Raw genomic sequence first — 16,592 nt, forward strand, 5'->3', positions numbered from 1 at the left:
ACATTTATCTCTTGACACCTCTCAAAGTTTGAATATACATAATCTTTCAGCAGGAAAACAAAACAACAACAACCAACCAAAAGCAAGAATTAAATTCTCACATTAATTCTTCCTTGAAAGAGGTGCCAGGGTCCTCTTGCCTTTGTTCCAGCAGAGCAGGGCACCCCACCAAAGAGGGCTGCTCTGAGAATGTCTCCAACAGCAGAAATCAAAATCTGCTTTTACGCTTCGTTTGGACATCAGCTGGCAGGTAGTGAAGGTCACAATCACAGCTTGGATGGCTTTTTCTGGAATATCATCAGTTTCAGAGAAAAATTGCCACGTGCAATTCTCTGCGTATCACTGTGGGGAGTTTTCCACCAGAAAGAAGAGAACAAAGCACAGATTTCTGTGGGGAGGTGACCAAAGACACATGGGAGCTGCTGCTGTCTAGAGATCTGGACATCCTGTTACCGAATTCCTATCCTCTATCCTGGTTTATCTGAGTCTTTCGTGAAGTAACTTCTTAATAAGATTTAACAGCAGGAACTGAGTGAACTATTAAAAGCCATGCTATTTTACCAATTTGACCATTCTGCCATACATTACTATTAAAACAGCTGAGATAAATTTGTTCTGCGACCAAAAAGCACATGATTACCTTAAAAGTAAAAGAAGAAAAGATTAATTGCACATCATTTGAAAACACAGGCTGAAAGACAGAAAATAAAACCATAAATATGTACTAACACAATGATTATTCTGATGCGACAAATTTATTTCGTTGTATTTTTTCTGCTGCAAATTATCAGTTTGCATACAAATGATTACTTCATCATACCAAAGAGATACCATACTTTCATCAGAAATTTTAGAAGTATTCAGGAAACTGTGATAATCATAAATGGAAAACGTTAAAACAGCAAAAAGAACCAGGAGTGTGTAAGAGAGTATACGCTTTGGAGAAAACAGACAAAATAATGTGCAAAATCAGGGTGAAAAAAGGAATTTCCCACAGCTGTAGACCACGTGTCTACATGGGGACTCACAGTCTTCACTGATGAACAGAAATCTTCTCTCTTGACTCTTTATTACCTTGGCAGCATCTCTTCCATGTCAGCAATTATATAGGAGACGACAGTCCAAACAGCAGCACAGAGATTCATCTGGTTTGGATCCTGAACTGTCATCGTGTCCCCTTGAGAATGATGAAACCAGAAGTATTTACTGAGGTCATCACGCAAGCTGGCACCTACCGAGAAAAATGGGCAATATTCCATTATAGGAATATAAATATTTAAAGCAGACAATAAAACTTGAATCCATTTCTGCACTGCTTATTATTAAATCCACATACAACTGTATAAAGTTCCATATAATAACTGCACAGAGCCATGGCATGTGCTGTTTGTAGGTTTATGTTAGCTGACCTGAGTCTACATGTGGCAACATAACTTCACATCGGGAGAAAGCTGCACTTCCCCAGAGAGATTCATTCCCCCTCTAACAGTGTGCATCCATTTCCATCTAAGACGACCAGAGTCCAATCAAGAAAATCCATACAATAACTCACACACAGCAGCACTTCCTTCAGTTCTCAATTCCACAGAATTCTTTAGTCATGAGACCTCGTATCAATATTTATGCCCACTCCGCTGATTAGTAATTGGTTAGTTATGAGTCCTTTTTTTGCTGTGACCTGTGCCAGAAAAGCTTTTTGGTTCTGATTACGAGTCTCAGTTCACCACAGTGATGTGCTGTTTCAGAGCAGTTTTCCAGATCACCTGAGATAACCCAGCACGCTACATCACAGTGGCTGTCAAGAGTCCCTGTCACCCAGGGGCAGATTCAAGTTGGGTAATGGAAGCCACGGCTCTTCCTAGACAGGCACAAATGGCTCCCTCTGGGACACAGAAAGGTCTGAGCTTCCTTGAGCAGCGTGGGCTCAGGGAGTACAAATACTGCTGGTGAGGAATCAAGTCACTTAAGGCCTCAAAGAAGAACGAGAGCAAGAGAAGTGGAAGGAGCTGCTGTCCAACAGACACTGCAGCACAGACACTGGTGAGGTGTTTGTCACTTCTCTTTCTGGCCCTCCTCCACGTGGTCCAGCATCCACTGCCTCACCCTGACAACCTTTCTCCTTGCTATTAATTCACTTTGAGTTCGCTATCCTTGCCTCTTCTTTCTGCTTTTATCCCAGAACCCCAGGATGACTGAGGCCGTCAGGACTCTCTGGGCCATCTGGCTCACCCCTGCTCCAGCACGGACACCCAGAGCGGGGCTCAGTCCCCAAAGGAGGAGACCTCAGGGCCTCTGGGCAACCTGTGCCAGATCTGACACCGCACAGCACGGCAGTGCTGCCTGCTGCTCAGAAGGACTACAGTGCTCCACTCTGAGCCCACGGCCTCTTGTCCTGGCACTGGGCACCACTGAATAGAGCCTGGCTCTGCCTTCTTAACATCTTCCCTTCAGGTGTTTATGTAGACTGATGAGGTCCCCCAGAACCTCCTCTGCTCCATGCTGAACAGGCCCAGGTCTCTCTTCCTCTTCTCACAGGAGTGGGGCTGTAGGCCTTGCAGCACCTTCAAGGCCCTGCTGGACTCTCTCCAGTACGTCCATATCTCACATATTGAGGAGTCCAAAACCACACACAGCTTCCATCTTCTTGTCATTTTATCAGCTTCCACTTGCTTTATATTACTGTAAACGACTCTCCCATCATAAGAAAACTTTACCTAAAATTCAGAAAATAAGTAAATGTGGTATTTGCCAACACCACATTGATTCCCTGCTTGTAATTTCTTGGGCTCGATTCATTTACCCTGCAAAATGCTGAGGCATAGAAAGCGTGCAGCTCTCTGTGTAGGAAGTTGCTAGCACAAAAGCCTCTTTTCCTTGGATGTTCACAGAGCAGAGAAAACAAGTTTTGATATGAGTTAAAGAGTAAGAGCTATGGGCCACAGTCAGAAACAGACTGAAATTACTCCTACTATATTAAGTACTATAGAAAAAAAATCAGGACTGTTTGATTGTAAATAAGAAATAAATAAATTATTCATATCTTTACTTACAAGCAGTGGAAAATCAGCATCAGATGATGAGGGCTTTGATAAATTCACATGCGTTCATAAGACTTGCTATAATGAGTTTTTTTCTCTGAGATGCATGAAGCCTTTGATGAGAATGAAAGAAGAATTTCTTACAATATAACTGTACATTCTTATAGTACATTGCTTTTGATCACTCATAGTCATCCAGGATATAGTCCAGCTCTTGCTGTGTAACTCCTGTTGTAATGGGAACTAATCTAGACTGCTTGTTTCACTACTCTTTTAGAGAGAAGGAAAACAAAAGGGATTTTTTCCATCTGATATTAAGATCCCTTCATAAGACACGATATGCAGAAAGACCAAAGGCTGCAACATATACTTAGATGGTTTTGTGATTTCATTTAAGAGGCTCTTCTTGCTCAAGAAACTTATTTACCATTGACTTGAATCGATGCAGTCCTACCCAAGTTTATGGGTTTGTTACAGGTTCTGAATTATGTTCCAATCATTGTAACATTCAATTTATGTCAACTCATATTCACTTTTTAAATTTTATTCTGAATTATTTTAAATATTGGCAATCATGAAGTAATTGAGCTATGATAAATCCTTTAACTAATGGAATTCTGCCTTACAGAAGCATTACAAGTTAAGTCACTGGGCAAGTCCATTATAATTTCTGAACATTTTAATAAGAATCACAGCAAAAATGAATAGCCTGGAATTTGTAGTAGACGTTCCACTAATCATAGTAGTTACTAACTCAGAGGGTAGTGTCTTTTTTTCTCTGCGAATGGAACAAGTATAAATATGTTTACTTCGTAATGTTTAACTCTGCAAAATGTTGAAATATTTGTTTCTCTAAATTGATATAAAAATAAGATAATGATGTAACTTTGATGCCAAGCAGTTACTGTATAAAAACTCATGCAGAAGGATTTGTTACAAAATATCGAAGAGTTCCTGATCTGGCCATGCTGACTCTTGAAAGTCTTTGGCTATTATTGAAGTCAGTGACCTGTAAACATTTTATGAGACTAATGAAAAGACCCAAAGAAAGGAGTTTCATCCTATGTAATTAGAAACAAACGTGAAAATCTGTATTCTTGGCCTTGAGTCCAAGAGAAGTGTACAGTAGAGCACCCAGCACAAGCCTCTAGACATGAAACACCCTGGGACACAGATATAACTGTAAACAATTTTCACATCTCCTTCTCCAACTATGAAGTGCTCTATATTGACGTTAGTTGCCAGAAGATATTTATGGCTTTTAGAGGTCGCCAGGCTGTGGGAAGATGCTGAATATTGCCCCTTCACCAGCACATGTCCCAGATTGAGTTCAACCTGTGCAAATGACTTTGAAGAGGGAAATTCTGAGGGGCTCTGCAGACAGAAGTCATGTCAGATTACTTAAATAAAGCCAGTGGGATCCCACAGCCCTTTTTCTGATATACGAACTGGAAAAAAAAATACTTTAAATATAACAGTTACCCCACAGAATTTAGGTGAAAGGGAGAGAATTCTGCATACTGCTTTGGACAGTAAGATTTCAGTGTAGATTGGCTGGCTGACCTTAGTGGATTCAACACAGGCACTGTATTATTAACTCTTCTCAAGCAAAATCTGCCCAGTAGCCAAATTTGTCACTTCCAGAAGTTTGAAAGTTATTGAGAAATCAGAAAAATTCACTTACATACAAATTTTAAAGCACTAATTACCAATTATTTTGTGCTTTTTTTTGTTTTGTTTTTCCCACTGGAGAGATTTGTTGTTATTATTTAGATGGTCTAATCTCCCTGAGGAACAGCAGAGACATATAGCAACAAATGGAAATTTATTTTTGCAAGCTATATAAGCTAGCAGTCAAGAAAAAAAACAGGTGAGTAGCCATGTCTCATAGATCTGCCAATAAATTATTTACCCATCTCCATGCCAGCTACCTACAAAGAGGATAGCAACAGCTTCACAAGAGTGTTGAATGGTCAAGTTAAGTACTTTAAAATCCTCAGATGGGAGGTGTTACACAGGTATACATGAGATATGTAACTCTGATTTCCAGGTGGAACCAATTCACAAACAAAAAAAACAGTGATGGGCTCCATGCTCCACTGTTACGTTTTATGCTCTTTTCTGCTTTCCTTCTGTTCCAGATTGCAGAGCAAGAACACCCATAAAGAAAAAGGGAATGTTTGCCAAACAACCCTCTTTAACTGGCCTTTTTCAGTCTGTTCACATTTACAGTGATGCAAATCACATGAGGAACACTGCTGGCCAATAAGGAATTTAGTGAGAAACTGCTTTTAGCTGGAGGTAGTAAATGTTATGGCATGAAAATAGGGAATGTTGAAGGCAGCTGCCAAATAGTGTACTCATTATTCAAATGCATCAAAAATACTGAAAATCAAAACCTGAAAATAATTAATCAGTTTCAGTAAGATACTACATAGATAATTGATCACAGGATGGCAGGAATCCCTCTTCAGCAGAGTGATGCATTTCAGCTGTCTAAAGGCTGCCACTTAGGGCCATTTGTGACTCCCTTAGAGCCACAGAAGAAAATCTCATGCCTGGGTAAATGTTGAGGCCAACAGTCCTCCTGGGTTGGACCGCGTGTTTGCTTAGGGGCCTAAAGCAGACTCAGTAGGGATCTCCTTGAGGCAGCGAGGCACCACCTCACTCATCTGCCATCGGTGGGAAATGCTCACAAACACTCAGCCAATGCCTCTGACTTCTCAGTCTGGGCTTTTGGAGTTCTTTGTTGTGGGGGTTTTGCCTTTTTGTTCTTCTGCACTCTACTCCTTATACATGACCTATTAGTGAGCGTTGAGCAAGCTGCTGGTGAAACTGATTTTGTCCTCAGGTTACACAGCAAAGCAGCACAGCTTGTCCAACTTACTCCATTAAGGCAATTATTCTAAAAACATACAACCAGCGTGTGCCCTCCTGTGACCAGATGCCTGTTGAAAACTCAGACTGCGCTGAGGGGCTTGGGGTGATGCTGGTGTCCTCTGAGCTGGCAAAATCATTGATCACAGGGGTCCCCTTTGCACAGCAGGCAGGTGTCCTGTGATCAGATCCCACCTCTAGGAAACATATCATTGCCAGGTGTTGCAGGCCTGCTACACACTGCTCAGCCAGTCCTTCAAACATAAATCCATTTTTCTCCTTCTCCCTTCCACAAGTGCTTCACTGTCCTTTGAGACCACTCATCTTCCAAGCTTTGCCATCAAGTGCAAGTGTTTCTTCACAGATTGATTCACCACCATGAAGCTGTGAGAAAAACAGAGTAGTGGTGTAAAACTACACCAAAGCAGTCAATTTCTTTTTACTTTATTAATGTGAATTATGGTCGCTGTTTCCAGAAGCAATAACCAAACATAACATCCTGCTGCTTTTGTCATTGTAAGCCCTGCCACCTTTCCATTAGTTCTGTTTGAGATGTGCCTGAGCTACTGTCATGACTATGCCCTGCTCCCAGATGGTTGTTACCACGAGCAGCAGCAATAACACTTGCCACCTTCTGTGCTGCTGTACTAGGGGCCTCATCTCCAGGAACATCATCTATTGATCCATATGGAGCTCCATGCTGGAGAGAGTGCAACGGAAGCCATCAAGATGCCAAGGTGCCTTGAGCAGTTGTTCTGTAAGAAGCTGAGAGAGAAGTGACTGCTCAGCCTGGAGAAGGCTCAGGGGGGTATACAGTGGGCATACATGAAGGAAGGGAACCAGTCTCTTTGTAGTGCCCACTGACAGAAGAAAAGGTAATTTGCACACATTAAAACACATCTGCACTCAAGAAAACACTTTTTCTTTGTACTCAAGAAAACACTTTTTCTTTTTTTTTTTTTTTTTTTTTAAATTTTCATTGTGAAAGGGGTCAAACGCTGGCACAGGTTATCCACAAAGGTTGGACAGATGATCCCAAGAAATCCCTTACAGCCTCACCCACCCTGTGTGATTCTGCTATCCCCAGCGCCAATTCCTTGACTAATTCAGACATCTCTTCCGACACATATACCATAAATACTTTTTTCAATTCTCATTTTGCTCCTTCATGTCTGGAACTCATTTCTTGAATCTCTGCATGACCAGCTATTTTACAGCAGTTTGATGTACTGCATAAGGCAGGTAAAAGCAGCCGCTTTGGTAATTGATAGTGACAATGTATTTTCAGTAATCAGCTGTGCAAGAGTATCTTGATGAAAACCCACACACATACACACTGAGGAATTCTGAAAAACAGTTCTTTCTAGCTCTGATCTCAGCATGAAATGCACACTGTGAATATTAATTGGCGAGTGAGCAGAATATTTACCTGTCTTACAACATATCTTCATCAAGCAGCAATTTTTCACACGTTAATAAACTGTCTGCCACATTTTTTTCTTGCTAACTTAATTAGATGAGATACTGCTATTGAGATAAAAGGATGAATGAATCACAGAATGAATGATGAGTGTGTCAGTTATGACCAGAGCTTTTTGTCAATCAGCCAGGCACACTACTGCCTTGATATACACTGCTGTAACTAGTCATCACTGGAACTGGACTCTATGGACAGACATTTAAGCTTTAAAATTATTTCTCATTTGTGCAATGACTCAAAAATTAGTTACTGATTACGAGTACAGACAGCTTCCACAAAATCTGAGGTATCTTCAATAGGGAAACATGTAATATCTACTAGGTAATTTTTCAGTACAAAATGTTTTGCATTACATTTCTCCCTACATTTGTTTTCATTTTTCTTTTACACACCAAATAAATGTAATTGCCAAATGAAGTCCAATATAAGTCATGTAGTAAGCAAGTCTGCTGTACTGCCCTACCAATGGCTTCCCAGCTGTTTTTGCTTTCAACTGAATTTTGTAACACAGCAATTCAATGAATCTTTCATATACTACTGTTTGTGTCAGGTCTCCTGAGTGTGTTGAGTCTTCAATACTAGAGTTGGATCTTTAGGATACTGACCTCCATGACCTCTATATGTACATTGCCATATATAGTGAAGTTAATATGCTAATAAATAACACAATGTATAAGCACTGTGTAACTTTTTTAGATCTCATTTCACAGCAATCCCTAGAGGAGATGACAGAATTGCCACTCCACTGTTTCACACAGTATATTTACCTCTCCAAAAAAAAAAAAAAGACTCCAGTTCAGAAGAGCATACACTCTAAATAGACCAGAGGGACTGCAGGGTAAGAGAGGCATGCAGAGATGAAATGGCACATCCATTTTCTCACAGCTGCTGAGAAAGAAATAAATGCTAAACATCCGAGCTTAGACTAGTGCCCTGTTGAGCAAGCTATACTACCTTCTAACAGCAAAGTCAGAAATGCCTCCAGAAAGGATATTTTGTTCAGTGTTTCCAAAAGTACATGAAGCTCAAAGAAAAGCCTTGCAAGATTATTTTCACCTGTACACGACATCTTCCAAGTGCCTACATCTTCTAGCTTCATCTTAATGTCAAATCTGCAAAAAGAACTGCTGATAGTGAGACGCAAATACAAATATCTGATCTGAAACTTTATTTTCATTTCTGCACTAATTTTCCTGACTACAAAACAGATTGCTTTTTTCATTCCTTTTTTCCTTCAGAAACACAAAAACTCCTTGACTATCAAATGGACTCCAATCTCAGGTCTTTTTAACAATAACGGCACCAACTCAGGAGCATACAAAAAACCGCAATGCCTTGGCAGTAAAGGAAGATTCGATAAAATACATACATATATGCTCTTTATACCAAGTACTCAGAAGAAAATAGGGAAAGGGATGCAGCATAGTATTCTATGTAGCTAGAAACTTCTGTGTACCAGGGAAGTATAAAATAAGCATTCTCCTGCTTACACCAGAGAGCTAACTCAGCTTTCGTGCTCCCACATACCCTGTGAAATGGGGGGATGGGGTTACATATATGCCCATGCAATAACAGAATCAACAGGCTCTCACTTTTCATAAGCAGAGCACTGCTGTCCTGAACATTTTTAAAGGTCAAAACTGCAGGGAAGAGGTGAGGAGACACATGATTTTTCTTCAAAAGGGTATGTGTCCAAGAGCTATCAAAGAAAAATATAGATTTGAACAGGAATAACGTTTCTTATTCCACTTTTTGTTTTGTCTGTCTAAATCCCAGCAACATCTCACATCCTAAATGGTCAGGCATTAAAACTACTACAGTTATACTCCTGTTTCTCATGGGTTTACTGGGAGACTACATCCCCAGTGCCACAGCCCCACGGGGCATCTCACTGCTTGTGCTGGTTGATTCTGGCTGTGCTGCCTGATTCTCTGTGCTGCCCTCAGTTATGAGCAATCTTAAGAACAGTTTCACTTACAAAAACCCAATTTTTGTAGGAACTTCCTACATGTGTTTTAGCGCACATATTTACCTCTTCTTTCATGGGACAACCTGTAGTTGATAGCTGGCTATAACGCGTATTATTTCATTACCCATTTTTCAAGTATGTGGAGACAATGGAGAATGTCACTGCTGTTTAGTGGGCACTGACAGCATTTTGTCTCCTGTCATTTAGTCTCAAATGATGAAATTACAGGCTAAGTTGCCCAAGTTTCATGGCTGGAGACACTGAAATAGTTTCCAGTACAGAGCTTATAAATAACATCAGAAATCCCGCTGTTTCACCTCCTGAGTCATTCTCTCAAAAGTCTTTAAAATTCATGACTCAAACAACAAGGCAGACAGAAACCTTTCAGTCGGTTGTTTCAGCAGCTAATTAAATGAAACTGCAGTGTAAGGGAGACAATATGAAGCATGTATTATTTCTTGTTTTGCCCAATGCATTGAAGAATTAATCCTCTGGATACACTAAACAGACTAAATTACAGTTGAGGATTATCACAGTTATGTTTGCAACATATGAACCTTTCACTCATTGCAGTGGAGGAACAGTGGCAGCTGGAGATTCAACCTATGCTTACAGAATAGAGCCCTGTAAAATCAAGTGTTGGGAAAGTAAGCAGTTCTACTCCATAGAGCACAGGAACATCAGTTTCTAAAGCAATGCCCTGAACTGCTCTCGACTGGGGGAAAAAAAAATAACAAAAAAACAGTTGAAGATTCACCAGGAAAAGGTGTTGGAAGCTCTCCCTCAACCCACTGAGCCTGTTTTAAATCAAGACCGATTTGGGAAGTGTTCTGTACCACTGGACTGGATGGCTCCAACACCAAACATCTTCATGCTGTCCATTTTGTTTTGACCATCTCTGCTGAAGTGATCCTCCACAGACTCACTAATCCAAACTTGGAACCTATTTACAGCTCTGCTCCCCACACCTTCCCCTGGCAGTGCACTGCGTGCTTCATCACATCATGCGGGTATGCCACAGCTCCCATGCTAGGAGTGTGACAGCGGCAGGGCCCGAGGGAACGGCATGGAGCTGCGTCAGGGGAGGGGCGGGTGGCGGTCAGGGACAGGGGCTGCAGCGGAGGGCGGCAGGCACGGAACGGGCTGCACGCCCCAGAGGGCACGGCCCCATGCCGGAGTTCAGGGAGCGTTTGGGCAGCGCTCAGACAGTGGGCTTGAATGTTGGGTGGTCCTGTGTGGAGTGAGGAATTGGATTCGATGGCCTTCGCGGGTTCCTTCCAGCTCGGGATATTCTTTAATCCTGTGTGACTGCAGCATCTCCCAACAAACTTCCCCACGAGGTTTTTGTTAGGCTCTCCTCCCACAGCCCAAAACTCCCTGCTTTTCACTGTCCCCAAGAACTGAGCTTTCAGACAGTTGTCCCCGACGATTTGCAGATCTTTCTTACCGGAAAGAACGAATCTGGATCCTGTTGTCATGTATGCAAAGCACTTGGATATATGCACAGCAAACTGCATGACTCTGCATTTAGTGGCACTGAAATGCCACTGGCTGTTTTATCACTGAGGCACTTCCTATTATGAGATTATTGGCACATTTTCAGTTTGTTGTCAGTAAATTTTGCCAAGCTGCTATTCGCTCTGTTTGTGACACCCAAAGTTCAAAAAAAAAAAAAAAAAAAAAAAAAAAAAGTGTCTAGGAAGCCTAATAAAGTTATTATTCCTCCATTAGGAAAACTGGCAATTTATTTCTGCCTTCTTTTACTCAGGTATTACAATAGAGATATTTCTTTCTTGCAGAATTCTATCAGAGTTCTCTATCTCCTACTAGCGTTTTCTCTCTTTTAAACCACACTTTGCTGATGAGATACAGTTACAAAAATAGTTATAAACTTCAAAAGATGAAACAAAACATTACTAGATCAGCAACTATCAGCAAGGCATAACTTATTTCTTCACAAGCACCACTGGTTATTCCACTCCTTTCATATTTTCTGTCCTTGCAGCCAATAGAATCATGGAGTCATAGAATGGTTTGGGTTGGAAGGCACCTTAGAGTCCATTTAATTTCAACCCCCTGCCATGGGCAGGGCTGCCCCCAGCAGATCAATCTGCCCAGGGTCAGGGATGTGGCATCCACAGTGCTCTTGGCAGCCTGTGCCAGGGCCTTGCTGCCCTCATAGTGAAGAATTTCTTCCTAGTATCTAATCTAAACCTATCCTCTTATACTTTAAAGACATCACTCCTTTTCCTGCCTCTACGGTCTCTGATAGAGTCCCACTCCAGCTTTACTGTAGGCCCCTTTAGGTACTAGAATGCTGCTATGAGGTCTCCCCTTCTCTTGGCTTTTTTTTGTTTTAACCACCCTGGCTTAACGATTTGCAGATCCTTACTTAGGCAGGGCTTTCAATTTAATATTATATACCTGTATTAATTGTAAGAATACAATCAGTATATTTAAATGCAGTTTATTTTATTTGTGCTTTGTTTAAAATGAGCTATGTGACCATCTACGTTACACGGAGACTACTTAAAGCTGGTATTTTTAGAACTGATTTCTGAATTCTCTTTAAAACACTACTTAAGATGGATGAAAGTCATTGCAAAATTGACAATTTCTCTACTCTAGAATTTGTCTTCATGCACTTATTTATGCCTCAGCTCAGTAAAGCAGTTAAAGTTTGAGCATGCAATTTACTGATAAGGCTTTAAATACTGCACATGAGGGTTAAGTGAAGTACTTTGTAAGACTGGGACCCATGTGAACCATCTTTCCCAATCTAATGCATTTCTATATATTCCTATACTCACCGTGTAACTGTTCCTCGGTGTTGATGCTATGGACTTGCTTAGAAACTCAAAGTGTTAATGTATTTCCACAGCACCCTCCACTAGCCAAGGAGCTTGCTGTGCTGAGCAGCAGATATTTTCCACAGAGAAAGTCTGTGCTGCGAACTTCCAAAGACCCCCAGGCATTCGGAGGAAACATGCACTTCCTGGGATATGTTAAAACTCTGATGTGGTGAGCTGGAACCAGAGGAATGAGCCATGTATCGGGGCTTATTTCAGCATGTGTTTCTGCAGTAACCATATGTATTCATATTTTCAATCACTTTAAGAAGCTTCCTTGTATTTCACATATAATGCAGGTTTTACCTAAGCCAAATTTGCAGCCCAGTTTAATACAAGTCTTTAGGACTGCTTTCCCAGAGGAGGTACCAGATTCAGAAAAAACATCCAGCTTTCCCTTGAAGACTCTAATCTCTGCTGGACACAAACACAACTGGATGCTTAGTCACAGACTTCCTGCAGGGACTCTAGCAATTTGCTAACTCTTAGGAATGCAAAATTCAAAGCACCTGGCTTAGCAGAACTGTCCTCTGTCCAGACGGTGACCAAAGCCTTTTAGCAACTAGCCTGGTGATGAAGAAGTCATGGAGAAAAACGATCACCCCTACTGCGAGGAAAACACATTTTAAGCAAACCACGAGTTAAGTGATATTTTATACAATGCAAACAACTGCGTGTTTATACAATCCCAGCAGCAGGATAAGCGATGTATTTTACTGCCTAGAGTTGCTGCCATACTCTATTGAAACTTTGAACACTTGAAGGGGATGTGGATTTTAGATGCAGAACAGTGAGACAGAGCTGGTAGAATACTGTGACTACAACAAAACATGCTTAATTATATCTAGCGTTACTGATTAATGCATACTATGGAATTAAACCAATATAAGCTATTTCCTAATAAATGTTAGATGCTCCAGATATTGATGATGAAATATCTCTTTCATCTGATCTACAAACCAGTGCATATGTAACTAGTTTATTATTAATAGAAAAACAGAGAGGTACTTGAAACAAAGTTCAGCTCTGATCTTATCTCAAGGTTCAGGGTAGTTCAGACCTGTGGTTGTGTGCCCTTTCTAAAACAAAGTTCTACTAATTCTCCCCATTATGATATGCAGATGGTGGTGATCTATGGGCTGTGAAGAAAAAGCAGCAGGAAAAAAGAAAAAGATTGAAACCAATATTTCTATGTTCTTAATTTTTTTTTTTTTTTTTTTTTTTTTTTTTTTTTTTTTTTTTTTTTTTTCTCCTCAGCAAAGCTGAAAAGAACAAACATACTTTAACCCCCAAGAAGGAGTTAAGGTACAATCAAGACAGCCACTAGGACACTGTTGGCTGCAATTACAGAACCTCTGCTTTCATATCACCTGAAGAGACACGGGGCTCCCTACAGAAAAGGTGGAATTCAAGGATGCTTGTGCTTTAAAGATGGGAAGGACAGAAAATACTGACACCTGCTCAGACTCTGCAGTGTATCACATAACTGGATGTGGACTCTGACTAATCCACACAGCACTGTCAGAAAAACACAGAGTAAATAAAGCCATGTCCCTCTCTAGCAACATTCCTTCTGCCTGTAAATTTGAGTTGATGTGAAAAGCTGTTTTACTACAGCGCAAAAAAGCTGAGTCACTTGTCACGATGCAAATATATTAAAAGATCAGTGACAAAGCTCAGGAAGATCACTATGAGATGCTGATAATTAATGTTAAATTGTAAGGTTACTTCCTTTCATTGACAGAACCTCAATCCCATCAGTAAGTGAAAATATCATTTGCATTAAAGAGAGGTGTACTGCTTTCTCTGTGCCACACATGATGAATATGCCATTTTTTTCCTTACTAATTTGTCATTTTATTTCACTTTATTTATTCAAATGAAAATCTACATGGGGAAAGCCCCATGTAAAACAGAAAACTGTATGGGTGAAACTTTCCAGAAGCAGAAGATGGCACTCGTGTATCCTGCCACCCCTGGATGCTGAGCTGTGAGTGCTCCTTCGAAATCCTCCAGCAGATATGATCCGATTATCTCCATTGCAATCACATTATTGCACAAATCAAGAATCAATACTTTTTTTTTTATCATTAGGGAGTAAAAATGTCCAAGGCCTCATTTTAAATTATATGCTAATGTTGCTCAGTGCAGCTTTAGCTGAAATTGCGCGAGCAGCTCCAAATGGCACATTTTATATATGATGCAACAAATGTGGATAATTTGATAAGGCTGCCTTTGTGCAATACTAAGTAAACTTAGTTTATTAGTTCAAACTCTCCCTGCCACTCTTCTGATATAGTGTGACTGTCCTAAAACTCAGAGCAGTGTTTACAGTTGTATAAATAGAAGCAACTTGGATTTGAGTTTAAGTCAAAGAAATCAGGGCAAATACCCTCTTGTAAAGCTTTTTATTGGTGTGGTGCTCAAAAACTATCTATAGCCTGATGCAGCAGGGCAAAAGAGCCAGCAATGAGGGTTGGTAGCAGCCTAGAACCAGTTATGTGGACTATGCAAGATGATTTCTAAATGACTGTAATTAGTTTAATAGAGAAAGCTATCGTACAGTTCCTAAATAAAAAATCTTAATCTCCACATTGCCATACTTGCCTTACACAGGAGAAAGACATGCTCCCCACATTCAACCTTTCATAACCAGATTCCAATTTGACAGACGCTTGGACGTTAAATCCAGACATGATGGATTTGGATCTCTGTCCTCACCTTCTTGCTCAACCTTTCAATTATTCTACTCATATACACCTTTACAACCAATTAAAACATTTGCTATTCTAATTTAACCACTAAGAAAAGGCTGAGAATGCAGAAAAGTTCAAAACACTCTGGTTTCACTGGAAAAGAGGAGACATGAAAATTTGTTTCCTGTCAAATACATATATTGAAAACATCTTTAAACACAGCAAATACATATACTAACCCACACATAATTTAAAACCTTTCAGGAGCCAAACTATTTACTCCCATGGAAATTACAACAGATAGAGCACAATAATGCTATTTGAAAGAGCAAACTCTCAGCTACAAAACACTGCTACAAAACAAGCTCCTGCTGAGGGCTGAATCTTGAAGTTTTTCTTTGATAGGGAATTCACATTGCCACTCTGCAGACTTCTGTTTTGAATCTGGCTTGTAGAGACGACACCACAACACCACATCTCATCACCATTAATGATGCGATCGAGGAAACTGTTACCTTCAGCCTCACACTGGTTCAATAGATTCTGACTTGCATACGGTGCTTCTGTTCCTGTGTGTGCATTCGTGGGACCCACCAGGAGCAAACTTTGTAATATTCCAGTGTTGCCATAATTGTTTCCAAAGCATGAAAGCATTGCTTGTAATCTACTAATTTGTGCTGAAGAACTGATCGAAACACTCTTCATTTTATGGTGTGACAGCTATGCACAGCCATCTGAAAGGTGGCTTGTTTTTCATTTCACCAGTGTTGATATGCACCACCCAGTGCCTCACTGTGCTCACGTGCACTGTTTGGTCTCTATGAAGTGCACAAAGTGTTGATGAATGTCAATGCATGCAATCTTTTCCGCATGGTGGAATTCAGTGGCACATCTTTTCTTCATACGCCCTTCCACGTCGGAGACCATTTTGCTGACTGTCCCCCTGCTGCCATCTGTCACACGGCAACACCACGTAATGCAATGTTAGTGGGAAGGTTCAACCTCTATGTCATACCACCAACATCTGCCTCTGATGTCATGGGCTGACATCATGAAGGAGGCAGCACTACTTTCAGAGCAGCCCTCATAGTTCTCAGCACAGACTAAAAGAATGGTGATGAGGATTCAGTGAAGCTAGAACTAAAGGTGCTGCATATAAATAACGTCTGAATGAAAAACTTTTAATGCTTAAGATGACAATATCTTCTTATTAGTATGTTCTATATCTTCACTTTTAAATTGCCAGACATACCATCTCCTCAAAGAAGCAGCCACTGAAATCACAATGCACTAATTGAAGAGTGGAAAGCTTTCTGCTGTCATATATTCTTTTCAGAGTCAAAAATATACCAGGACAATTTTAAATGAGTAACTCATTGTAGGAAAGTGCAGTCACGTTGTTCCTGGGCTGACAGACTGCAATCACTGCCCGTTGATGCCAGCAGGGACCAGAGCTGGAACTCCAAATGTGGCTCAGGGTTTTAAAAACCACAATAAGGCACAGAAGGCAATAATAATTATTTCAATAATTAGATTCTGTCTTGTGCTGTGTACCAAAAGTCCAAGGCTTAACTGGAATTAAAAGAAGCACCCAGAGTGCCTTAGAAGCAATCTGTGAATGGAGCAGCCAAAAGTCCTTTTCTTGAACAGTGGAAGAACAATCACACTTCTTTATGTATCAGT

At 40.6% G+C, this 16,592-nt stretch overlaps 1 protein-coding gene across 1 annotated transcript in view; it reads right to left on the bottom strand.

Annotated features, from left to right (window-relative positions):
* Window positions 1–1,070: 1,070 nt before the first annotated feature.
* Window positions 1,071–16,592, bottom strand: part of CPQ (carboxypeptidase Q) — a gene marked incomplete at its 3' end in the record, with an annotated part of 153,745 nt that continues 138,223 nt past the window's right edge. Inside the window, exon 8 of the mRNA XM_079533031.1 lies at window positions 1,071–1,231. Within this exon, the coding sequence (XP_079389157.1) occupies window positions 1,071–1,231 (161 nt within the window). The remainder of the gene's footprint in view (window positions 1,232–16,592) is intronic.

This window comes from Tetrao urogallus (assembly GCF_951394365.1).
Source record: "Tetrao urogallus genome assembly, chromosome: 3".
NCBI lineage: Eukaryota > Metazoa > Chordata > Aves > Galliformes > Phasianidae > Tetrao > Tetrao urogallus.